Source organism: Dromiciops gliroides, chromosome 2 (genome assembly GCF_019393635.1).
Source record: "Dromiciops gliroides isolate mDroGli1 chromosome 2, mDroGli1.pri, whole genome shotgun sequence".
Taxonomy (NCBI): Eukaryota; Metazoa; Chordata; class Mammalia; order Microbiotheria; family Microbiotheriidae; genus Dromiciops; species Dromiciops gliroides.
The window spans coordinates 48,444,428-48,469,738 of record NC_057862.1 but is presented as its reverse complement, the minus strand read 5'-3'; the positions used below and the strand labels follow the sequence as shown (position 1 = coordinate 48,469,738).

The window sequence follows — 25,311 nt, the reverse complement described above, 5'->3', positions numbered from 1 at the left end:
TTATATGACTGCATACATATAACCTATCATCAAATTGCTTGCCATCTCAAGGAGAAGGGGCAAGGGAGGATGGGGTAGAATTTGAAATTCATAACTTAAAAAAATCCAAACAATGTTAAGAATTGTTTTAACATGTAATTGCGGGGAAACTTTTTTTTTAATTAATTTATTTATTTTTGCAGGGCAATGGGGGTTAAGTGACTTGCCCAGGGTCACACAGCTAGTAAGTGTCAAGTGTCCAAGGCCGGGGAAACTTTTAAAGAATAAATAAATCTTCAACTAGACATCCAGTAGAGATGCCCAAAATTGAACTCATGAGCTTTGTCCCAAAATCCTCTCCCCTTCCAAACTTCCCTATTCCTTCCTATCTAGGGCACCACCATCCTCCTACCTGCACAAGCCCCCAACATCTCATCCTAGACTCCTCACACACTCTCCCCCTAACACGTGATGTGTTGCAAGGCCTATCAAGTACATCTTTGTAAGATCTCGCATCCATCTCCTTCTCTGACAGTGCCACTACCCTAGTGCAGGTCCCCATCACCTCATACCTGAACTGAAGTCTGCTGGCTGACCTCCCTGACACAAGTCACTCCTCGATCCAATCCATTCTCCACTCCCAGAATCCACTACTTTTCAGTCTAATTCAACGCCCCAAACATTAAGCCATGCTGCTTCCCCTACGGCATAGCTGCTGAAAACAGGAGGCATGTGGTCTCCCTACAAGGGCTAGAAGCTGAATGACCACTGCAAGGTCCACAGTCTGGCTACTCAGTTTGCTGTCCAGAAGCATAAGGGAAAGAAAAAACAAGCAGAAACGAGTGTGTTCTAGAAATCCAAGGTAATGATTACAGGCTGGAAAACCCCTCTGTTGAAGTCAATTCACCCAAACAATTAAAAGAGGGGGAGAGCTACAGAGGAACACAAAAAGGCTGTGAGAGGCTCACATACTACCTCCCCAGGCATTATGGCCACGGGAAAGTCATTTTATCACTTGCAGCTGCAATCATTCAGGGACAGCCTGCTGTGCTCCCGCCGCAAATAAACCTCATCCATTCAACCTGCGTTAAGACGATGGCCCAGCATTCTGAAGAACATTCTTGGCGCCAGCAACTGGGACCTACGACCTTTCAAGCTCAGGGCCTTTTTGGAAGACTCTTGTGAAATTTGCCATTTACTCTTCACACCAGCCCTAAGAGCATTAGTCACCAGTCCTGCTGTCTTCCCACCCCAGCTACCATGAGCTGGCATTATCTCATGGACCACAGAAAGTTCAATTTAAAAATGACAAGAAAGTCAGAAATGCCAGGGGCCCTTATTTTCACTCGCATGTGAAATATGAGGATTCCAGGCTTCACACATCTAAGATACACAATCAATTCCCAGTCTCCCTGACAGACTTTCAGAATGAGAGTATTCTCCAGAAAAGTGGGCATTGCAAGTATAGTGGGAATGACCTGACGAATGAGTGAGACCATTCCTTGGTCTCTTTCCACTCAAATTCATCCTTTACACCCCTGTTCATTATTTTCCCTAAAGCACTGCCTTCCCTGTGGATTCTCTCACTTAATCTCTCTTATTTTCAAATTCCTTATTTTTAAAATGACCCATGGGGTTGTTATGAGGGAAAAATTGTTTTTTAAACTTTAAAGTGTTTTAGAAATGAGAGTTTTAAATGATCATGCCAGTCCCCTATTCAAAATTTTCTAACAACTTATATTACCTTTAAGATGAAATACAACAGGAATTGCCACAATTGTGGGGCCAACCTTCCTTTCCAGCCTTCTCTGCTACTATTCTCTAACCAGAATACCCCCCCCAAAAAAAACCCCACATATATTAAGCACTTACTGTTTGCCAAGACTGCACTAGGTGCTGGGGAAGATACAAGTTTAGATAAGACATGATTCCCCTTCCTCATAGACTTTACAATCTAGCTGAGGTATCAGACACCACCATCAATAGACAGAATGCTCTCATATATATCGTAACCAAAGAGTCCAGAGATCACCTTGTCCAGGCCCCTGCCTTTGAGTAAGTGAGGTCTCAGGCCCATTTACAGGCAAGACCACTGAAGCGTCTCTACAGGTTAAAGACACATGGCTGGTAAGTGGTGGAGTTTACAACTTAACTCTTGTGCCTTTTGATATAGTTATTTTTTCATTATGCCAGGTCTCATGTTGTTTTGCTTTTCCTATGTCTATACCTCATCTCCCTACCTAGAATGTTAATGTCTCAAACAAAGGATCACTGTGCATTATGTGTTTTCTGCACCCCTGCCCCTACCCACCCCCCAAAAGACACAGCAGAGAGCTCTGCACATATGTAGCAGGGATTCAAAAATGATCTGCTAAATGAATGAATCTGCTCCTATTCCTAGTTCTAGACTCAATACATCACCTTATATAGAACCCCCTTGCATATTCTGCACCTCAGCTTCCCTGTCTGAAAAAGGGGAACAATGGTAATCCCCATCTCCTCCCCTTCTTGGAATGGAGTTGTGGACTCCTCCTCCATAAAACGAGCCATACCACCCGCCTTGCAATTAGAGGCAGTTCTGATACGGGGACAGAGAACAAAAGTGTAAAACAAGTGGGAACAGGTGGGATGCTTCAGGAAAGCAGCCAATTGGGCTGGGAAGGCATGAGGGGTCACTGGGCAGAGTAGATGACAGCCAGACCTGGGCTCAGGAAGAGCTCGTGTACATCCCTGCTCTGCCCCACCAGCTGGGAGACCCTGAGCACATCCCTTAACGTCTCAATGCCTCAGATAAATCTTCACAATTACAATCTGTACAACAGCTGGTGGAAGGAGTTTCCCCACCAGGAGTTCTCTATACCACTGGTTAGTTTAAAAAAAAAAAAAAAGGCCTGATCAAGTCAAAGCTCAGCTCCCTATGGTAATGGGGATCAGAGAGATGCTATGCTAGAACAGCTCTTGTTCACTGTTTGCTAAGTACTTTCCTCCACACTTCCTTAGGATGCAGGCAATTCAATCTTTGTAATTTCCATTTAATAGATAAGGAAAAAAGTCTCAGATAAGGGACTCACCCATGTTCAAATAGCTAGCAGGTGTCACGGACCAGGGCATATGAATCCAAGTCTCACATTCCTTCCAATACAACCGTGCTGCCCTTCCAAACGAGAGCTCACCTGACTAGTAAGTATTTTAAATACATTTTCTCATCTGATATTCCTAACAATCTGCAGATACTGGGGTCCTGAGAGATTACAGTGGTGGAGGGAGCGTCAACACAAAAGCTGTAAGTGGGGAAGAGAGGGAGACAAAGAGCCGAGCAGGGAACTCCGTCAGACACACTGCCCTCGGCTCCTGCAGCACTGCCCAGCATACTTGCCTGGTCAAAGGCAGGAGCCATGCTGGGCAAGAGAATCTTTTGATCCTTGGTTAAGTTCCACATGCGCTGTACAAACAAGCGTTCAGATTTAGAGAAGAGGAGATCGCTATGGAAGGACCCCCCAGGGGAGCTGGGGCCCTGCTCAATGCTCCCCCTTCTGGGTCCCTGCACCATATCTGATGCCGCCCCTGCCCTCCTCCCCTAACTCATCTGTCCCATGGCTCTCTGTGCCAGCGTTTCCTCCTAGGGCCCTCCGGCTCCTGGGCTGGTTCATCAAGCCCTCATCAGGGCCCTATCCTAGACACTCTTGTCCTCAGGTCCCTTCAGCAGCTTCCAGAGGTCCATTAGCTCTGGGCAGACACCTTCCAGATCTCTCTACGTGCAGCCCTAATCTCTCTCACAGAATCCCCGAATCTGAGAGTTGGAGGAAACACCAGTGGTCATCCAGTCCAAGCTACATACAAAAGAAATCCCCCCTCTGAGCCACCTCTTGGGGGCCAGGCCACACAGGGCGACTCTTGGCATTCGGAAGCTGTCCTGACACAAGGTCTCCTAGGCCTTCATGCCGGTTCTACCACCTGGGGCCGAGACAGAATGAACCCCATGTCTTCTCTGCTGGGCAGCAGTCCTGCTGTCTCCTGGACATGTCAGCCTGGATGTTCCAAAGGCAGCGTGAGCTCAACAGACCCAGGACCATGACATCAGGGTGGTCCACACCTCCTCTTCTATCCCTACAGCCACAGCTGCCCCCTTCTATCTATCTGCACAGACTGCACCAGCTCCACTGGGCAGCGGCGAGGGCCTCGCTCCACTCCGATCCATCAGTGACACAACTGCTAACATGATTTCCCTTCCTCACACATCTGACCATGTTATTCCCCATCTCAATCAATCCCAGTCTCCTCTAGGAGAAATGGTCATCTCCAGTTGAGCCTGGAAGCCCCAATCAATCTTCCTGACTCACTGGGCACTCACTACACTCCCCAGCCTGCACTCTGTGACTCAGACAGCTCACATACTCCTAGCCGTCTCTGCCCTGACCATTCCCTGCGGCTGCATCGCCTCTCTCCTTCCCTCTCTGCCTCAAAGTTCCTCTTTTCCTTCAAGAAACAGTTCAAGCATCATCTCCTTCATTAAGCCCTTCCTGATCCCTCCCAGTTGCTAGTCTCCTCCCTCCCTCACTACCTTGTACTTAATCATCTTGTATGTGTTTTGTACTTATTCTATATGGGCTGTCCCAGATGTCTTGGTGCAGTTTTGGACATTGGGAACATGCCCTCTATCTTGATTCTTTACGTACACTGCACGCGTGTGCATGCACACACACGTCTCCTCAGATAGAAAGTCAACTGGACAGCAGGGATTGGTTTTGGTCTGCATCCATCCCCAGCACCTAGGACAGTGCCTGGCACACAGGAGGTCCATCCCAGGCTACAGTCGGATCGAGTGAGTGGTCGAGTGGAGACTGAAGCAGCCCAGGCCTTTGGCCTCCAAATGAGCGACCTGGATCCGCACAGACTCTCTGTTATGTAACCGTCCTATGTCTCAGCACTTAGCAAAGTGCTCTGCACATAACAGGTGCTTAATAAACACTGACTGGCTGAACAGATGGAATCCACAAATGAGTCTGTCCTGGGCTGCCTCAGCTCCCAGACAATCCCGGCACCTCTCACTGTAGCTGAGATTTTGCCCTGTCCATTTTTCCCTCTGAGCCCAAACACCTCAGCAATGAAGCTGGTGGCCAAGTGACAGCTGAAATCCAGTAGAGCCCAATCTTCGCTCTTCACTGCTGCCTTCGGGCTTGGCTTAAGGCAGGCCCACATGCCAAAGCTCTCCAGTCTCCCCACTCAGCCTCTCTGTAGCTCAGTAAGGCTGCCCTGTTTTTCTGTCTTGGCAGGCCCAATACTACTCTTCCATTTCCCTTTAAAATCCTTCTGGGAAATGAGCACAGCAATAAAGAAGAAAATAAAACAGTGGAAATACACTGCTGATTAAAATCTATATTGCTATGGCAGCCCCTTCGAGCCAGGATCAGCTCCTGGCTTGCACCAGCTGGGCTTGTGGAGCTTGTAAATAATTAAAAGGTAATTGGAAGGAGAGACCAAAGTATTAAGTGGATCTCTCTCTCTGGGTAAGCGGGAGGTTTTCTGCTGGCAGTCACATACATTTCTAGGATTATGCCCTTCTTTCTTCACTTATACTGACATGTGTAGCTCCAGATAACGGTTATACGTGTAAACCAATTCCTAGACCCTATCTCTGCAGAAATTGATGGCTGGGAAAAATGGGACTCAAAGCTTTCAAGCGCCCATGAACAATCCAATAGCTCTGCACATGCCAGCCAGGCAGTTAAGGCTCTTATAAGCCAAAAGATGGGGAGAAGAATCGTTCTGGGTAGCTGGGGAGGACGGCCCACATCTTAGCCCAGGCTGAACCAGAGTACCTTAGCCTCCTGTTTTCAGAAAATGCTGATTTCCCTGCCCACGAAAGGACTGATGAAGGAACCCCAGCAGAGGCAACGAAACAAGGGGCTGTGAAGAAACGTGCGAGACACAAATCTTTCCTGTGGCTTTGAGCAACTGAGGCTGGTGCAAGGGCTGCTGAGGAGCTCTATGGTGTGGAGTTCATGATTCCTGCCCGTGCTTCCTGAGCGCTGGCCTTATTAGTGACCCAGCTCCTATAACAGGATGTAAAGCAGGAAGGAAACACCCTAGGCTCAAGGCTCAGTCACGCCATGGTTCCTCATGGGAGGGGGCAGGGAGGGATGGAGAGCAAGGAGGAATAAAGAGCCAGGGAGAGTCTGGCACATTTCACAACTCAACTGTAACAATGTGCTAACCAAGATAATGGAAATAAGGATCAAAGAGCCATTGGAGAACAGAGAAAAGGGCTGGCCTCTCTTTTGCATGGATTATTTCAGGTCTTTGCTACAAATCTTACGGGGCTCTTATTCTTCCATTTACTTTTCTCACTCTCCAGGATGTCAGAGAGACCCTGCAGGGGGCCCTGGCAATAGTCTGAGTGAACAACAGAGCAGCTGGGACGATAAAATGGAGGCAACATTTGATTTTGAAATGACTCCTGAGACCAGTTAATTGGAGTAAAAACAGACAGGGAAGGAATTGTATGACCTCCAAAACTCCTCTTTACTCACTTTGGTTGCAGATTTCACGGCTTTGCACAGAGTCCATCAGCAAGACCCTGATGTTGTGGCACTGGGGCCATGACTCTAGAAAGAGGCTGGTTAACATGTGAGTACTCACCCCTCTTCTGCATGAAGATAAAAAGGTCATCCAGGAACTCTTTCCGCTCAGGATCACTGTCCAGTTCATACAACTGCAGACCCCAACCCCAAGAAAAGAAATGAGGTTAAATACCATCCTACTAGGGGAACAACACCATGGATACAAAAGGCTCCCCACCTCCATTTGGGGGACCCTCCTAATTAGGATTTGTGACCCACCCCGACCTGACCTTGAGAGAGGTGGGAATGATACTAGAGAAATGATCCATGAAAATAAACTTTCTTTTTTAAACCCAAAGGATCTTTGCCACCATACAAAACAGCACAGACCTTAGCAAAATCTCTCGAGATCTCTCTTCCCCGTCCTCCATCGGCATCATCCCAGGTCAAACCGCCATTCTGAAAAGGAAGAAAGAGGACATATTCATGAAGGAAAGGGAAGGAAAGATGACAAGTAGGAAGTGAGCTAGGGAATAATTTAAGGTAAGGATAAAAAGGTCACCTGAAACTCAGTGATTCTGGCTCACATGAAATACGGGTCAGAAAGCATCCAAAACAGACCCTCATTCAAGTCTGATATTGTTGTCATTTTATTTTTCATAGCATAATTAAAAAAAAAAAAGAAAGAAAGAGTAAAGTGAGAAGAATGATTTCTAACTGCAGTGGGGGAGTGATGTAGCACATGACTTCATCAAAGGTCTTGAGACTTCTCAAAGACAAAGGCAAAAACCAGTCAGATAAATGTAGAAGAGAAGCCAGACATCTTCAAGTTGTTCTCCCCATCACCAGCCCTCTGAGGCCTGATTGTGTCATAAACCATCACAATAAAACCATCATCCTGTAGCCTGGGAAAATATGCACTTTGACCTACCCCATCTCTGTAAAAGAACAAAGATGGTAAGAGAAAAAAGGCCAGAGGGTAAAGGAACCTAGATCTAGCATCTCTCTTCAGACTTGACCTGTCAAAACTTCAGGATCACAGGTCCTTGATGCAAAGTGCCCAGAATTCCCAAGAGTATGAAGTTTCTAGTGACATTACCTAAAGAAGAGGCCTTTGCTGCTAAAGAAAAAGCATATTCTCATTAAAGAAGCTATAATTCAAGGAAGCTGTTGGTCAATCCTCCTAGTTGAAACAGCAGGGAAAACAGCCTAATGTGATAGAGGGACCTGAGGCATCCAAAAATATCCTGACAGACTAGAATACTGGGCTAAATCCAACAGGTGACACTGTAAAATCCTATACTTGGGTTTAAAAGAACCAAACCGGGGCAGCTAGGTGGTACAGCGGATAGAGCACAGGCCTTGGATTCTGGAGAATCTGAGTTCAAATCCGGCCTGACACTTGACACTTACTAGCTGTGGGACCCTGGGCAAGTCACTTAACCCAAAGTGCCTCACCAAAAAAAAATAAAAGAACCAACCACACAGGTATAAGATGAGGAAGACACAGCGAGGCAATAGCTTATGACAAAATACTTGGGTTTTAGTGAACTCCTAGCTGAGTTGCAGTGTGCTATGGTGGGCCCCAAAAGCTTAGGTTTCAGGCAGCTTGTACCGACTATCTTGAAGATGGAAGGTCACAGCCCCACAGGATGCTTCCCTAAAGCTCTCCATCTGGGCTTTTTAATGCAGAGGGGGCTATTAATGTAGAAAAGGCATAAGACTTATTCTACTTGGCCTCAGAGGACACAAGAGGAGCAACTGGTATGGTGTATGGGTGGCAAAGCATCAATTTCCCTCCATTATAAAGAAAATGTTTCTAATGCTTAGTTGTCTAAAAGGAAGAACTAGTGTGTCAAGGTCACTTCAAGGGTAAACTAAAGCCGGCTGGCCAACTGCAGGGGACTGGATTGCTGTCCAGGCGCTAAGGTAGAGCACATGACCTCTGAGGCACCTTACAGTTCCAAGCTGATGTGTATCTATGCTTGAAATGGCATTTTCAAAGAGACAGGGAAAGTACAACTGCATGATTAGTTGACTTAATCCATCGATAGCTCCAATTCCTGCTGAAAGGATATGGAAATTTCAGAGTTATTTACAGTGGCTCGTGGAGGAGGCTACAAAGCATCTCAAAAGAAGCAAAAGAGACTCTTGAGGGAGGGGACCATGGAACTGGCCACAGCAGAGGGAATGGTTACTCAAGAAAAAAGCTTGTGATTTCAGAGGCTGTAACCTATCCTCCAAGCAGTTAGTATTTAAATATACATTACATTTTCCAATAGATTTGTGTGCTGCCAGTAAGGCTGAAATCCATTTTCTATTTTCTGTAGTTTAAAGAAAACTAGTTAGAGGCGATTTTTGTTTAGATTATTTAAAATGCTGACAATCGTCAATTACAGAGTACCATAAATTGTGTTATTTTGTTCTTAATGAAGTTTGGGGATGTGTGGGTGGGGTAGCAAAGGGAAGGGAGATCAGGAACAACTGAACTAGACCTCGCAAACCACTGTTTGTACCTCTCTAATGCACCTACCAAACATTACTGGGCATTATAGTTATTTGTATAAGCATTTTATTCCCTTACTTCATGGTCACAAATTAAACAACAAGCATTTATTAAACACCTACTATGTTCCAGACTAGTTAGGCACTTGGGGATGCTGTAAAATACAACGAATGAAAAAAAAATCCCCATTCATAAGGAGTTTTTTCTAAATTCTATTATGTCCCCTGGTACCTAGCACAGTGGCTCGTATGCAGGAGGTGTTTAATAAATGTTTCCTGACTAAATCGCCGTCTTTTGTATATGGGCAGTCTATAAATAATGGTGTCTGTCTATCTACAGACCTACACACCCATAAGTTTATAAGCTCTTTATATCACAGGATCTTAAAGCTAAAAGTGACTGCAGAGATGGAGAAAATGTCAGCCTGGGAAAGTATGAAAAGATGAACATTTGAAGACACAACTCTGATAGGCAAAAGGGGGAGTTACAGTAAAAAGACTAATGTGGCTGCCCAGGGAAATGACCAACCAATTTAGATTTTTTTTTTTTAAGGCAGGGCCACAAGGGTCAGAATAAGGTGAGGAAAGCTAAGGAGGATGAAGAGAGCTTTAGAAAGAGTAAGTGCAAAAATGGGATGTGACTAGTTACTGGAAGGGAGAGCCAAGGATGAGAAAAGGGGATTAAAAACCAAAACTACATTAGGGGAAAAGGTATCAAAGAAGGGCCAGATGAGCTCAGGGAGACAAAGGGGCTCCAGTTCTGCTTCTCATTTCTCTACCAAGGAGAATGGTTTCTGGGCCAGAAAAATGACAACCCAAATGACTGAGAAGGAGCTGACCCCGACCCCTAAGAGAAAGGAAGGGCACAGTAAGAGATCCTTTTGCCAGGCTTTTTTTTTTGGCGGGGGGGGGGGGGGGGGGGGGGGGGGGGGGGGGGGGGGAGAGCAGGGCAATGCGGGTTAAGGGGACTTGCCCAGGGTACACACGTCACACAGCTAGTAAGTGTTAAGTGTCCTGAAGGCACATTTGAACTCATGTCCTCCTGAAATCCAGGGCCCGGTGGAGCATTACCAACTGCGCCACCTAGCTGCCCCTATGCCAGTTTTTAAATAGTCAAGTCCATCTAGAACAGTAATACGCCAAAAGGAACCAGTGTAGGGACAAATCAGAATACATGATATTAGGCCACACTGCTTCCATTTCTTTATGACAATTACTTTGTCTAGACAGCTATTAGAATGTTACACAAACTTGTTGTATAATCTGACATCTTAGCAAAAAAGAGATAACAATCTCTCATAGAAAAGAGAGAGAATGTGAGCCAGTTAGGCATACAAGTTGGTATCTCACACTGGTTGAACAGCCAGACCCCAAAGAGTGGTCCTTGAATGAGTTCAAGGTAGCACCATCGGTACCGGGGTAACGGGTTCTCCAGTGGTGTGCTCAAGGGATCTGTACTTTGCCCAGTCTGTAACAATGACTTGGATAGAGGTATAGAGACTATGACACTGAACTTCAGTGACTCTAGAACGAGAGAATGAGTTGTTGCCTTTGTGCCACTTCTGCCTCATTTAAATCCACTTCTTGAGCAAGTCCAAAACCATAATGTCTTCAAAAACAAAGGGACAAACACAGATAACTCTGCTTATCAAAATTCTGCCCTGACAAGGAAGGATAACTAATACACAGAATGACAAGAGTCAGGATTCAAAAGATTTTGACAAGTTAGAACACTGGGGCAGAATCAAACCTTTAAAATAGGGCTCAGTCTAAAAAAATCTTAGGGCAGCTAGGTGGCACAGTGGATAGAGCACCGGCCCTGGACGTCAGGAGGACCTGAGTTCAAATCCGGGCCTCGGACACTTAACCCTACTAGGCTGTGTGACCCTGGGCAAGTCACTTAAAAAAAATCTTAAAACTGGATTCAAAATGTCTACTTGAAAAGTACAAGGTGTGGGGGTGCTGGGGTCATTTGGAAAAGCCTTGGTGTTTTGGTGGCTTGCCAGCTCAATGTCAACTGTGTACTTTGAGCAGCTAAGAAAGCACATGAGACCTCGGGCTGCATGAAGCCAGAAGGGGGCCCCAATTCTACTGTCCACTCCTCTCCTCAGACCACACGTACAGCACTGTGAGCCGGTCCGGATGCCTCGTCTTAGGAAGGCCAAGGAAGGTTGTCCAAACAACTAAAGAAAAGCAAGCCCTAGATTCCTCCCACCTAGAGGATAGGCTTGTTCTGCTCAGCCTCAGAGAAGGAGGCAGGAGCCATTAATGGGAGGATGTTGTGAAGAGGCAGATTTACAGTTAACATCAGACATTAAAGCCATGCAAAGGTGACATGAATGGGACGGCTCCGGAAGCGACAGCTGGTCCCTCACGGGCGTTCTTTACCCAAGGGCTGGATCATCACTCGTGTATCTTGCAGGAGATAGTTTTTTGAAAACAGGTTGGACTAGATGGCCACTGTGTCCCTTCCAACTCTGAGATTCTGACTTTAGAGATGAGGACACTGAGTCTTGGGGCAGGGGTGGGGGAAGGGGGTGACAAGGTAACATGCTGTTCACTCCTAAGCCACTGAAATGAGGGCCTGTAGGAGTAAAACCAAACCCAAGGTTCTCCAAGTTCTTTGTCACTTGGCCCCAATCCCCCTTTCCAGTATTACAAAACACTGCCTCTTGTGTCCTCTTGGGTCCAGCCCCCCTGGTCTTCTTACTGTTCCTAGAATGAGCCCCCTCCTCACTGCTGCCTCCTACAAGCCCCTTCTGCATCCTCAGCTCGGGTACCTCCTTCTCAAGGAGGCTTCTCCCACCATGATGAGCTAGAACCTGATTTCTGGTTTAGCATCTTCCTCTTCTCTCTCCCGCTCGCCTCAGATGGCCAATCTGTCGTCAAACCTTGTTGTTTCTCCTTTCCAACATCTCCCCTTTCTGGCCCCATCTCTTCACTCGCACAAACTCGCCCTCCTTCAGGCCCTTGCCCCCTTCCCCCAGCCCTCTCCCCCTCCCCAGCTGCTAGGGCACACTCCTCAAAAATTGCTGGAGTTGGCATCATCATCACGGTCATCTTCATCGTCATTAAGAACAACCACGAGGAATGAAAACATTTATGTAACGCGTAACCCAGCACTTTGGCCACTCTGTCAGCTAAGTGTCTCAATATGTTTTATATGTATTTGGAAGGAGAAAGAAAAGCCTGGAGTTCAAATGCTGCCTCAGACAGGCTGGGAGACCCTGGGCAAGTCATCCTCTCTGTTCTTCAGCTTCTTCACCTGTCAAGTGGGGATGATAATAGCATCTTCCTCACAAAGCTGTCATACGGAACTAAGGAGATAAAATATGTAAAGTATTTTGCACGCCATAATGCATCACATATATATGTGCATGTGTGTGTGTGTTTAATATATACATATACAACATAACCCCCCCCTCCCATGTCTCCTCTGGTAGAACGTAAATTCCTTAAGGGCTGGGACTGTTTTGATTCCCCAGCCCCAGCACAATTCCTGGCATACAGTAGGTGCTTAATAAAGATTTGCTGACTGATTGCTCCAGATCAGTTGAATTTGGGTCCCCCTTCTTTCTCCTGCGTCCTGTCCAGTTCATAATCTCCATCCCCTAACTAACTCCGGGCACGCATTTGTAAGACTGCTGCTGGTGCCTGGGATCCAATCTATTGCTAAGGAGCAGAATCTTCTAGGAGAAGCTTAATGCCCTGTAAGTGGGCTCAGACCCACAACTCCAGTGTAAATACCAATCAGCATTTCAGTGCTTACTATGTGTCAAGTGCTGTGCCAAGTCCTAAAGATACTGAGAAAAAGCAAAAGCGAGAAAGCTGCATCCTCGAGAAGCTTACATTCTAATGGGTGAGAGAACACCTAGACAGACTGATACATACAGAGCACAGGGTAACCCTGGGAGTGGGGAGACCATGGGCAGAAAGAGCCTTCTACAGGAGGCACTGCTTAGGCGCAGTCTTTCAGGAATTGGGGACTAAAGAGGCAGAGGTTAGGAGAGAAAGACCCCTAGGAGTGGGACACACCAGCCCACACTTGGAGATGGAAGGGCTAGTGCCGTGTGCAAGGAATAACAAGCAAGCCCGTATGGTTGGAGCCCATATGGCTACTCCATGGGGAGGAGATGTGTAAGAAGATGGGGGAGGCCAGGCTGTAAAGAGCTTTAAATGGCAGCCAGAGATTACATCTTCTATTTTATTCTAGAGCAAACAGAGAGCCAGTGGTGTTTACTGAGCAGAGGGAAGGAGGGGCACACAGCCTGATCTGTACTGCTGGGACATCAGGATGGACTGGGCTGGGAAAGGCTTGAGGCGGGAGTTTAACTAATTAGAAGGTTCTTTATCTAAAGAGTCCGAGCGAGAGGGACAAGGACCTGAACCAGGATGAGTCTGTGTAAGTGAAAGGCACAGAAAGGAGAGAAGTCATAAAGATGGGAACAACAAGCACTGACAACAGATCAGCTCCACGAGCTGAGCCAGAGTGAGAAGAGAAGATGCTCAACAGGAAATCACATTCTAGCCCACTGTGATGCTCTGCTTCAGTGACCTCTCTGGGGTGGTCTCCTGGAAGGAAGTGAATTTGGAGATAGAGAAAGACAGAGACACATCCAGAGATGTGTGTGTGTGTGTGTGTGTGTGTGTGTGTGTGTGTGTGTGTACACACCCATCCACACACTAGAGCACTTTCTGGCACGGTGGTGGTGGTGGCGGCGAGGCAAAGTCCTCCAAATACCACCCTTGGTAGAATGAAATGTGCTTCAGGGCGTCGTCTCTGGATTGTACAGCAGTGGGCACATTCGAGAGTGCTCTGGAAATGCTGACTGCACTCATCAGATGGGCTAGGCCTAGTGATAAGCCCCACTGTAACACCATCAGCTCAGGAAAGACAATGACAAAGCAAGAAGACACCCATAAACACACACACACACACACACACACACACACACACACACACACACACAGAGTCCCCAGCATTCTGGTGTCCTCTGGTAGTAACAAACACAATGAATGATAAAGATGAATAGCATCAGCAAAAGCAGGCTGAGCTGCAGTAGTAGGCCTTTCACAGGAGGGCAGGGGGCTGCTCTAATGCCCAGTAATTTTGGTTGAGCTGGTAATTCCTGCTGGAAAGTCAATTACCCTGTGAGCCCCCATCAGCTGAAAGACATTTAATGGGGGATTATTGCCACTTCTGTTATGTCAGCTGTTTATTGTGGCAGGTCAATTTCTAACTCACTCTAGCAAGAGATCTGAACGCTGGTTTTGTTCACAGGAGAATTCTTCTTTGGAGCTGTCACTAAGAGAGATTAAAACACAGCTTTTTGTTAATTACCGTAACTTCCAGCTGCTCTGAAATGCCCACCTAGAAACCCATTTAATACTCATCTGGGTTGAGGGACCAGAACACACAAATGGGAATATTTCTACCTAGCTTTCAACAGCAGGAGACGGTGCATAAAAACAAACGTCTGTATGACCGAGACCTGAAGGCCTTCATGAGAAAACAAGCACCCATGTGAGAGGGCTCGGCAGAGAGGACACAGAAAGGGAAGATTCTTTAATCTGAGGACACCTGGACCCTCAAGAGTCAATGGCTTCCTTTGGCTCCACCCAAACCTAGGATGCTGTTTAAGAATGGTCTTGTCCCCAAAGAGATCATTGAAAAGGGAAAAGAACCCACATGTACAAAAATATTCATAGCAGCTCTCTTTGTGGTGGCAAGGAACTGGAAACTGAGGGAATGCCCATCCATTGGGGAATGGCTGAACAAGTTGTGCTATATGAATGTAATGAAATACTATTGTTCTGTAAGAAACGATGAGCAGGCAGATTTCAGAGAAACCTGGAAGGACTTGCATGAACTGATGCTGAGTGAGATGAGCAGAACCAGGAGAACATTGTACATAGTATAAACAACATTGTGTGTTGATCAGCTGTGATAAACTTGGCTCTTCTCAGCAATACAATGGTCCAAGATTGTTCCAAAGGACTCATGATGGAAAATGCTCTCCAAATCCAGAAAAAAAGAACTGTGGCATCTAGATGCAAATTGAACCATACTATTTCTACTTTTTTTTTGTTTTTCTTTTTTGAGGTTTTTTCCCTTTTTCTCTGATTCTTCTTTCACAGCATGACTAATGCAGAAATGTATTTAATGTGATTGTATATATATAAACTATATCGGCTTGCTTACTGTCTTGGGGAGGGGGGAGGGAGAAAAATTTGAAACTAGAAATCTTAGGAAAACAAATGTTGAAAACTCTCTCTACATGTAACTAGAAAATAACAGAAAACTTTTAGGAAATAAAAAATAAAAGAATGGTATTGTTGCTGAATACATGCCACTAAAAGCCAACTGCTTACGAGACTTAAAAATCTGTTTCACAATGGGATTTTAACTTGAAATGCCAATAAGCTCAGGAATCAGTCTATCAAAACCCAGAAAACAACTGCAAAGAAATGGGAGGTGGGGCTATGTGAATGATCTCACTGTTTGCCTCATCCAGGAAAAGTGAAAAACAGGCTGCTCCTTGCCTAGGGTAAAAATGGACCAATAATTACTCATGGCTATGGACAGTTGAAATCCTAAGATCATATATGACCAAATTTCAAATACTATAAATGCAAATGGTGGGAAAATCTTCACCATGCATCAACTTCACTGTTTCAGGGTGAAAGGGTGGGGGGGTGTAACTTCTTCCTCAGAGGTAGCCCGGCATATGAATAAATTCTAACTCTCAGTGAACTATCTGCTGTTTTCTAGCTCAGGATTAACAGTGACATCCAAGAGCAAAGACAAGGCTTGGGATCTTCTCACCACCAAAGCTTCTCTACGTTTGCTTCCCTCCCCTCCCCCCCCCCCACTTCTGGATGACTGGTTTTAGCAAGTATTTGCTTGGTTCTTCACCCTGATCAACTTTTATGAGAGCTGGTCCAGTTATGCAATGCAGATTTTTACAAGCAAGAGGAACTGACAGGGGCTGATCTGCAGGTTATATTACTGGAAAGTTACAGGCTCAGAAAAATACTGAATAATGAGTCTGACTGAGGCAGGTGGGTAGTGGAGGCAGAGGGAACAAAACACCTCACACTCAGTCTTCTGGGAAAAAGCAACCTAAAAAAGCCTCTGGACACTTTAAAGATCAAGGGGTCTAAAAGAAAGCAAGTGTAGCTGAATTGGCCACTGAGCACAAGGTATAACCTGTCCGGGGAAAATAGTCTTTGATGCCCTGTCAGCAAGAGTATTGAATTACCCTAGAAATGCATGAGGAAAGCCCACAACAGCACCGATTGGTCTCTTATTGCCATTTACAACCCCTTCAGTCTTTCCTCCCTGAGAACTCTCTTCCTAAATCTTTGATCTCACCAGGAGTCCACAGGAAACTGACAGTTTGTCACTAAATACCCACCCAGGCCCCAGCTGCAGTTGGCCCTGGCTTCTGTACTTCCATTCAGCTCAACTGCCACCAAGGGGGAGATACAAACTGTTTTCCAAAATGGTGCAGAAAGAAGGCTTGGTGGCAAAGGAGGGAGGGAGGGAGAGAGAAAGTGTGTGTATGTACACTCATGCATATATGGGGGAACTATATGCATTCTGAAAGGAGTCAGAATCAACAGCTTTTTGCCCAAAATAAATATTCAAACCAGAAGAGGTTTCTAAGTGGGAGTCTCTTTCATCCCGTGGCTCAAATCATGACATCACAGAATATTAGAGGGTGCATGGTCCTTGGTGGGTCACCTGATTTAATCCAGTCTACTTCATCAGATGAGGAATGTGAGACCAGAAAGGTGATGAATCTCAGGCCAAATCCAGAAGTCCAGCTTTCTATTATTTACAATTCCTGAGTGCTCTTTAAATTTCCAGACCCCTTTCAGGAATAAGGTTCTTACTCAACCTTTAGTGAAGAAATGCTTGGGATCAAGAGTTACCTCAGCAGCACCCAACCTTAATCCCCTCTGCCAGACCCCAACAAGACAAATATTCTTGTCTGGGGAGAGTGAAATCATGAGACTATGCTTTATAGCTGGGAGGTGGGGAAATCCACTTTGCTGGAAGAAAGTCCAATTATTCCATGCACACCAGCTGGGAGGACGTTTCTGTGTTAGCAGCAAGAACTGGAGAAATCAATGCTTCTTCCACCCACCAAGCAAGGAGAGGCCCAGTTTGAGAAACCATGTTAGAAACGTGTTTAAAGTAAATGTAACAAAACAAGTACAAACGTTTGTTTTACTAATTATGATGCTACAGTTAGTCAAGGGAATCTTTCATGAAAATACTGCTCCTGATTAAAACAGCTTTTCTAAGCATGGAAAGAAAGCCTGCATGAAGTGATGCAGAGAAAACAAGAGAGATGTCAGGACAACAAGAATGTAAGTGCAAAGAACCAACACCACCAAACAACTGAAAATGAGTGTTGCAAAAGCCAACAAAACCAGCTTGGCCACAACGAAAACACCTCTCTCCCTACCCCTTTATGGACGTACACAACACTGAAGGTAGTTTTACTTTTTCAGTGAACAGATTGATTTTGCTGATTTTTTCCCTTTTTCCTCTTAATTTGTTTTTTTTAAAAAGTCTTTATTAAAAGGAATAGTTCTCTGAGAACAAGGACAGGGAGGAATGCTGGGGGAAACTTAGGCAGTGTAAAAACAGAAGGTATCGATAAAATGTGTTTTAGATTCATAGATTCTCCCTCAAGGTCTAGAGGATTTCAGAAAGGGAGATTCCAGACCTGCCCAAAGTCACACAAGGAGTAATCAACATTCCTGGGATTTGAATTCAGGTTTTCTAATTCTAAGTCTCCAGTCCTGCCAAAAAAAAAGAAAAAAAGAGCTCTGAATGTGGAGGGGGGCAAACCTGCTGTAGAGGAAATCCCCATTAAGCTCTGGACCGGGTTGGATGGCCTCTTAGGGCCCCACCACCCCAGGAAGGTGAGCTCCCCTTAGCCACAAGAACCTCCTCTCACTAGGGGTTTGGGCTGTCATTTGAGGGGGGGGAGGGGCAGGACACAATGTGAAGGCTTACAATCAGACAAATGGCCTGGCACATTCACCAAGAAGCTGAGCTGAGTTCAGTGGGGAGTACTGAGGGTGCTGTAGAGATTTCTAGGGGATGGGGAGAGAGGGAGGGAGGGAGGGAGAGAGAGGGAGAGAGAGAGTGCGCGCACGTGCGTGTGCGTGTGTGTGTGTGTGTGTGTGTGTAAGTGAGTGTGTTTGAGTGTGTGTGTATACTCGAGACATGATGAAATAACTGCTATGGAAGATGAATGGGGGGGATGGTTTTTATGGTGGTAGGAGGGAGAGGGAGGAGGGCAGTGGGACTAATCAGGAGGCTATCCAGGAAAAAGGTCATCATCTGGACAACAGTGATAATGGGAAAAGAAAAGGAGGGATGGGAGAGGGATGATGAATAGGGCAGAGTAAATCATCACTCCAGGTTTAGAGCCTTGGGCAGATTCTGGGAGAAGATGCCGGCCCTGACCAAAATAGGAAAACGGAGAGATGGCTCAGCCAGGAAGCCACTGGCAGGAAAAAACATCCGCATTCCCGATTCAGTGCTTGTCTGACTGAGAGGAGGAGGCTGATCCCACTGCCCTAAGGGAAGCTGAAGATCTGGCTCAGGAAAGGGTCTGGCAGGAGAACTGAAAACCTCATTGGGTCAGCCCTCCATTGGGGAGAAAAGGTGATAGGAGGGGAGTCCTCTCTTTAATCTTTCCACTGGAAAAAGAGCTTGGTGCAGTGAAAAGAGTGCCAGCCTGAGGCCAGCTAATGGCCCTGGGTTCCAATCTCAGCTCTCTAACTCACTTTCCCAAGCAACTGTGGACAAGTCACTCCAGCTGTATGGAACACGGTTTCCCCATCTTTAAAACAAGAGGGCTGGACCACATGACTCCAGTACTTGCTCTTCCCTGTGATTTTTTTTAAAAAGCATTCTCGCCATAGCTCTGAGAGTCTCAGGAGCCAGCTCAATATTCCTTGGAGTTCTCTCTCCCTGGAGACCAGAGGCCCTGACTTTAAAAGCAATTCAGAATCCAGGCTATTTTAGGATTGCTCTCTGACCACCTGAAATATCTTATTAAAGCAGAGCTCAGATGTCCAAAGCAAGTTGAGCTTCTCATTCCCCACCCACCTCTCCCCAAAGCCAGAGTTAACCCTTTCCTTAAAAGGATGTTTGGTTTGGAGGGGAGAAGTCAGAGGTGACCCAATCCACCTCTTCCTAGTATTAAAAAGGACTGGCATTTGTAAGCTTGGTTAGTAGTTTTCCACTTGACTCCTGAATGAAGAACAAGGAATAGCAATAAGATTGCTTTGGGGGTCGTTGTAAAGATAAAGATGTTCAGTGATTATTAGCACAGTCTAAGGATGAATGGAATGGGCTGACCCCTCAGCAAGTAGATTTCCTCTCAGTGAAGGTATATCTCTCTAAAGGTCCCTTCTAGTTCTAGAATTCTATGATAATACAAGGAACGGGTCACCAAGTCAAGGTGCTTGTGTGTTCTGTCATACCCTTTTAGTCTGTCACCCTCTATGAGCTCAGCCTGTCCTGAAAAAGTCATCACACATAATGTTTAGTTTCTTCCTTCCTATGTCCTTCAGACAGTTTTTAAACCCTGTGATAAAGGCTCTTAAGTATCCCTGGGCATTAAGCCTCACAGTTATAGGACAGTCTCCCTTAGAGAGAAGGAAGGGAGAACATTTCTGGGTTTCTATTAGGCTGAGACACCCTATAAGCTTAGAAAGATGAGTATTTGCTCTGAAATTCAAATCTCCCTAGTGTTTTAGATGAATGTCTGGATTTGTAGAGATGCTCAGAGACTAGTTTGCCTTTAGCCAGGCACACAGTTCTGCAATTCTAACTGATTACAGTTCTCCCAGGCTTGGTCTGATGTTGCAATGTCAAAAGTCCATTTTGCAAATCTTAGTGTGAAGAGAAAAACAAGAATGCTCTTTGCTCTCCCACCAGCTCCAACCACAAACAGTTGGAGTGAATGAGATGTATAAAGGGGCCAGGGCAGGGATTACAGGAGAATCAGCAGAAATTCCTTCTGTAGGTGGAGTGGAGACCCAGGAAGTGAAACAGATGCTGATATACCCAACACTGGAGAACTCCCAAACCCTCGTGATAAGGTCGGGATTTGGTGCTGTGCTGCAGGCAGTGAAGCACTGTAAACCCGGGAGTCATAATTAGCAGATGCACACCTTCCTTTCAGGTAACCCCAGCAGGAACTAGCAACAATCCTGCCTACCTGTGACCAGTAAGAGATCAATTCAAAGTCTGTAGCTTGGGAAATACAACTCAAATTGAGGGGGAGAAGAGGAGGTGGGGGCTGGGGAAGGAAGGCAGGCAGCTCAAACAACCTGTATTTTGATTACATGATAACAGCCTTTCTAAAACACTTCCGTTTTACTCAGGCAAATCTACAGAGGTGGCAAACACTTTTAATTAGCTACCATGTGCAGAACCCTAGCCAGTACTAGAGCAGAGAAGTTGTTCTTCAAATAAAACGCAATCCCTGCCCTTATGCACCCTAGCAACATTCATCACAGAACCTCGCTGGGCATCTAGGCCAACAAAGACCCCAAAGGAATTCCCCTGGAAAGTGGTCCCCCAGCCTCTGCTTGAAGGCCTCCAGCCTTAGGGAGCCCATCTCACTTTTGGACAAACTCTAATCCATGAATCTGTCTTCCTTATGTCCAACCAAAATTTGTTTCTCTGAACCCACTGGCTCCTGGTTCTGTTCCCTGATGATAAATCAAGTAAGTCTACTCCCTCTTCCACAGCAACCCCCTTCAAATCCTTGAATGCAGCTATCACGTCATCTTTTCCAGGTTAAACAGGACTCTTCGATGATCCCCACATGGAAAGAGGGAAGGGGCCTGGCCTGGGATTTCATCCATTTAAGACTGCAGTGAGGAGCTTCCTCTGAGTCTGGGTGTGAAGTCCAGAGAATGGGTTGGGGCTAACGCCAAACCCCGAGAAGTGAAGCAGGACATGGCCACTCCGTTAAAGAAATAGCCATAGATCTCCATCTATGATGTGTATGCCTCAACACACACACAAGAAAAGCACTGCTGCTCCATGAGAGTTCGCTGCCCATTCATTAAGTTACCAACCACAGGACACTTCACACAACAAAGACTTCAGAGGTGGAAAGGAGCTCAGAGACCAGAGGGTTACAGACCTGAAGCAGGGTCTCAGAGGACACTGGGGACAATCCCCTCATTTCTCAGCTGGCGTAAGAGGTTCAATACAGTAAACTGTTTCAAAGGCACTGTTGCTCACAGCTAATGTGAGATTATGCTTCACACGACTTCGTGTGTATAATGGGCATCACGTTTCTTGCCTTCACAATGGGGGTGGGCAGAACTAGAGGGAGGGAGGGAGGTATTGCAGTGAATAAAACACCAGCCCTGGAGTCAGGAGGACCTGAGTTCAAATCCAGCCTCAGACACTTGACACTTACTAGCTGTGTGACCCTGGGCAAGTCACTTAACCCCAATTGCCTCACACACAAAAAACCCCCAACCCCCCCCAAAACAAACAAACAACAACAACAAAATTGGGGGGGGGGAGAATTTGGAACTCAAAAAGTTTAAAGAAAAAACAACTGAGTGAACCAATGGTAGGACCAGGAATCAACTCACCTTCAAGAGTTTTAATGTTTCAACACCTGCAAGTACAGGATGAAGCATTTAGGAAAAAATAACAGACTATTTAGAGGCAGATGAGCTCAAAAGACACTGTAATGACCCAGGAAAGAGATACAGGAGGCACCATGAATTACTCCCTAAAGGTCCCAGTCCAGTGGGATGGCCAAGAAAGCAAAGGAAATTCCAGGCAACATCAGAAAACACAAGCTAACTCAGTGAGTTTTACACCTGGATTGCTGCATGCAATTCTGGTGACTCTCTGGAAATAGGTCAAGAGAAAGGCCAAAAAGTAAAAATAAAAAAGACAAAGAAATGGCAGATTTCTACCTGAAAGCAAATACATTTGGGGCAACATGGTATAGTAGATAGAGACCTGGCCACGGAGCTAGGAAGACTTGAGTTCAAAGCCCACTTCTAACATATACAGATTAAGTGACCCTGTGAAAGTCACAACTTTTTTTTTTTTGGGGGGGGGGTGAGGGGATTGGGGTTAAGTGACTTTCCCAGGGTCACACAGCTAGTAAGTATCAAGTGTCTGAGGCCGGATTTGAACTCAGGGACTCCTGAATCCAAGGCCTGTGCTTTATCCACTGCACCACCTAGCTGCCCCAAAAGTCACAACTTTTCAATGCTTCAGGCAACTTCCTAAGACTATAAACTGCAGAAAAAGTGGTGACCTACACAGGAAAAGAATCTCCTCATTTGGGAGTTTTCCTATACTGAGGAAATCACAGGTTCAGACCCTCTCCCTTAAATAAGAAACAGCTATTTAAAAACAGAAGATTTGGGAGAAATTTATACCAGTAACTGAAGGAAACCACCTTAATTCGACAGGGAACTACTGCAGTGATTAAAAAAGATCCCCAGCAGCCACTGTCCTTCTTTCCTCCCCTCTTCGCTAAACTCCTGGGAAAAGCTCTCCATGCTCATCATTTGCCATCCTTTCCCTCTCTTCTAAACCCTCTTCAATTTGGCTTCCAACCCCAACAGCACACTGACGCTGCTCTCTTCAAAGTGACCCCTGTTCTCCTGACTCAAACTGAACGACCTTTTCTCAATGCTCTTTCTTCTGGACGTCAGCAGCCCCTGCCACTGCTGACCATCACCTTCTGAATACTCTCAATGGAGGTAAGGGAAACTTCTGATCTATGCTTACTCTTAGTCTCCTACCTGTCTGCTCTTCCATCTTTATTTACATCATGGCCACTCATTGTGGATGGACCTCAAGGCTTTGCCTTGGGCACTCAACTCTTCTCTCTCTGCACTCTCTCACTCGGATGATCCCAAGGTATAGTAGATGGAGGCCTAATGTCTAGCAGTTTGTGTCTCTTTCTCCATTTCCAAACTGCATGTCCCAGAACCATCTCAAACTGTCCAAACCAGAATTCATTATCTTTCCCCACAAACTCATCCCTCTTCGGAGGGCTTTTATCTAAGCTTATCGTGCAATAATCTTGCATTATTCACATACTGTCAAGGATCCTACTAGTCATTCTGGCATAGAACAGGTATTTAATAATTGCTTGTTGATTGAATGAAAATTATTTCCCACTTTTTTTTTACTTGGAAATTAAATGCCCCCCCCAAATATGCATTTCCAGAAAAGAAAAATACAAAAGAGGGCTATACATAAAACCATAATCTCCATTTCACTCATTTGTTTGGTGAAGAAAATATATAATCCATTTCACACATTATTTCCAAAACTCTCCTGCTTGTCTGTGCTTCCTTCTTGACTTCTTTTCTCTTCTGTGCATTTAAAAAAATGTTTCAATGGCCTTCCTTTTTTAAAAATCATCACTGTGGCTAGCCTCCCCTCTCACTCCCAATTAAAAACGAAGAGGAAGCAGCAGATGAGCACGGTGGCCATGTCCGAAACCATCTAGTTTTTCAGCACCTTGAATCCATCCCATCAGGAGATGGGTGGCCTGCTTCATCCTGGGTCCTGCAGAGACAAGGCTGATTGCCTAGCCCATCTGAGCTCTTTCTCAAGTCTTTCAAAGCTATTTTTCTTTTTTTTTCCGGGGCATTGAGGGTTAAGTGACTTGCCCAGGGTCACACAGCTAGTAAGTGTCAAGTATGGGAGGCCGGATTTGAACTCAGGTACTCCTGAATCCAAGGCCGGTGCTTTATCCACTGTGCCACCTAGCCGCCCCCAAAGCTGTTTTTCTTGACAATATTGTGGTCTTTGTAGAAATCATTCTGGGGAGCAGCTAGGTGTGTGACCCTGGGCAAGTCACTTAACCCCCAATGCCCTGCAAAAAAAAAAGAAAAAGAAAAAGAAAAAAGAAATTGTTCTGGTTCTGCTCCCTTCACCCTGTATCAGGTCATGAAACCCAAGATTCTCTGAAACCATCTTTTATCCAAGCTTATAGTGCAATAATCTTGCATTATTCACATAACTTAATTTGTCCAGCCAGCCCTACTGGATGAGCAACGGGTTAGAGGCTAGTTCTTTGTCTTCTTTTTTTCCTTTTTCATTCCCCCTTTGAGATCAGGAAGTTTTTTTTGTTTTTGAAGGCTCCTTCCCAGTAAACCACCCTTCCTTATCCCACTTGTGGAATCTGATCTCCTTCTACACCAAACCGTGTGTATGTTTAGTTTTCTGCCTCTGTTTCAGATAAGACTCCAACTAATTGGTGGGTTTGTCACTCAGCATTTATTAAGCACCTACTATTTGCCAGGCACTGTGCTGAACTCTGGCTGCTCTCAGGAGTTCATCCTCTAATGAGGGAGACAACATGAAAGTCACTATCTGTAGACAAGATACATGCAGGGCCAAGAGGAAATAACTGACCAAGGGAAGGGGCTAATATTGCATTGAGGGGGTTCAGGAAGGGATTCTTGTAGAAGGTGGGATTGGAGCTGGGGCTTAAGGGAGGCCAGGGAAGTCAGCAGGCTCTCCTGACTCGGGGCTGGTGCTGCCTAAAACACACCTTTGTCTTTGAGTCTTGGCTTGTGCTGTCACAAGGTTACTGTCTCTTGCTAGACTGGATTATGGGCCACCTCTAGATCTACAATAATTATCTATGCTGGTCAGTCTCTTCTTTGATTTATTCCTCTCTCCAGCTTTCGCTCCTGAATTGAGGCTCTGTGCTGGGGCCGCCTCAGCCCCCACTGAGCAGTCTTGCCCCGAGTCCCTGAGCTGCCCTCTACTTCTTGGGCCTGGAATCTCCTGGGTCTCTAAAGTTCAGAGCACTGGACCTTAGAATGGTGGGGATCTGAGAGTCCCCCATGCACCTGGGCTGTCCTGGTCTAAATGGTGCCTTGCTACCCCAGTCCTCGTGCTCTTCTGGTTTCCAAGAGCCACACTAGAGCTTAGCTAAGCATCCTGGGACTTTGTTGAGGAAACTGTGCTCTTGCTGCCTGCAGAGGCAGAAGCCCTCTAGGGTACATATGTCTCTGGTCCATCTCAGGACAAGATGGGAAGCTGATGGCTGCTTGCCTATGCTAACCCTGCTGAAGGCTCTTTCATATTGCCCGTAGGCTGACCTTTGTGCAGTTTGGAGGGGCAATAAGCCCTTACTAGTGGTTTCTCATTGGATTTCTTGATCATTATTTGGCATGCTACAAATTTCATGTTTTAGATGGAGTAGGTACATGAGAA

The 25,311-nt window shown here is 45.8% G+C and overlaps 1 protein-coding gene across 1 annotated transcript in view; it reads right to left on the bottom strand.

Annotated features, from left to right (window-relative positions):
- ARID3B (AT-rich interaction domain 3B) overlaps positions 1-25,311 on the bottom strand; it is a 62,772-nt gene that overhangs the window by 24,009 nt on the left and 13,452 nt on the right. The window contains 2 exon segments of the mRNA XM_043989362.1: positions 6,619-6,691; positions 6,930-6,998. Coding sequence (XP_043845297.1) covers positions 6,619-6,691; positions 6,930-6,998 — 142 coding nt within the window.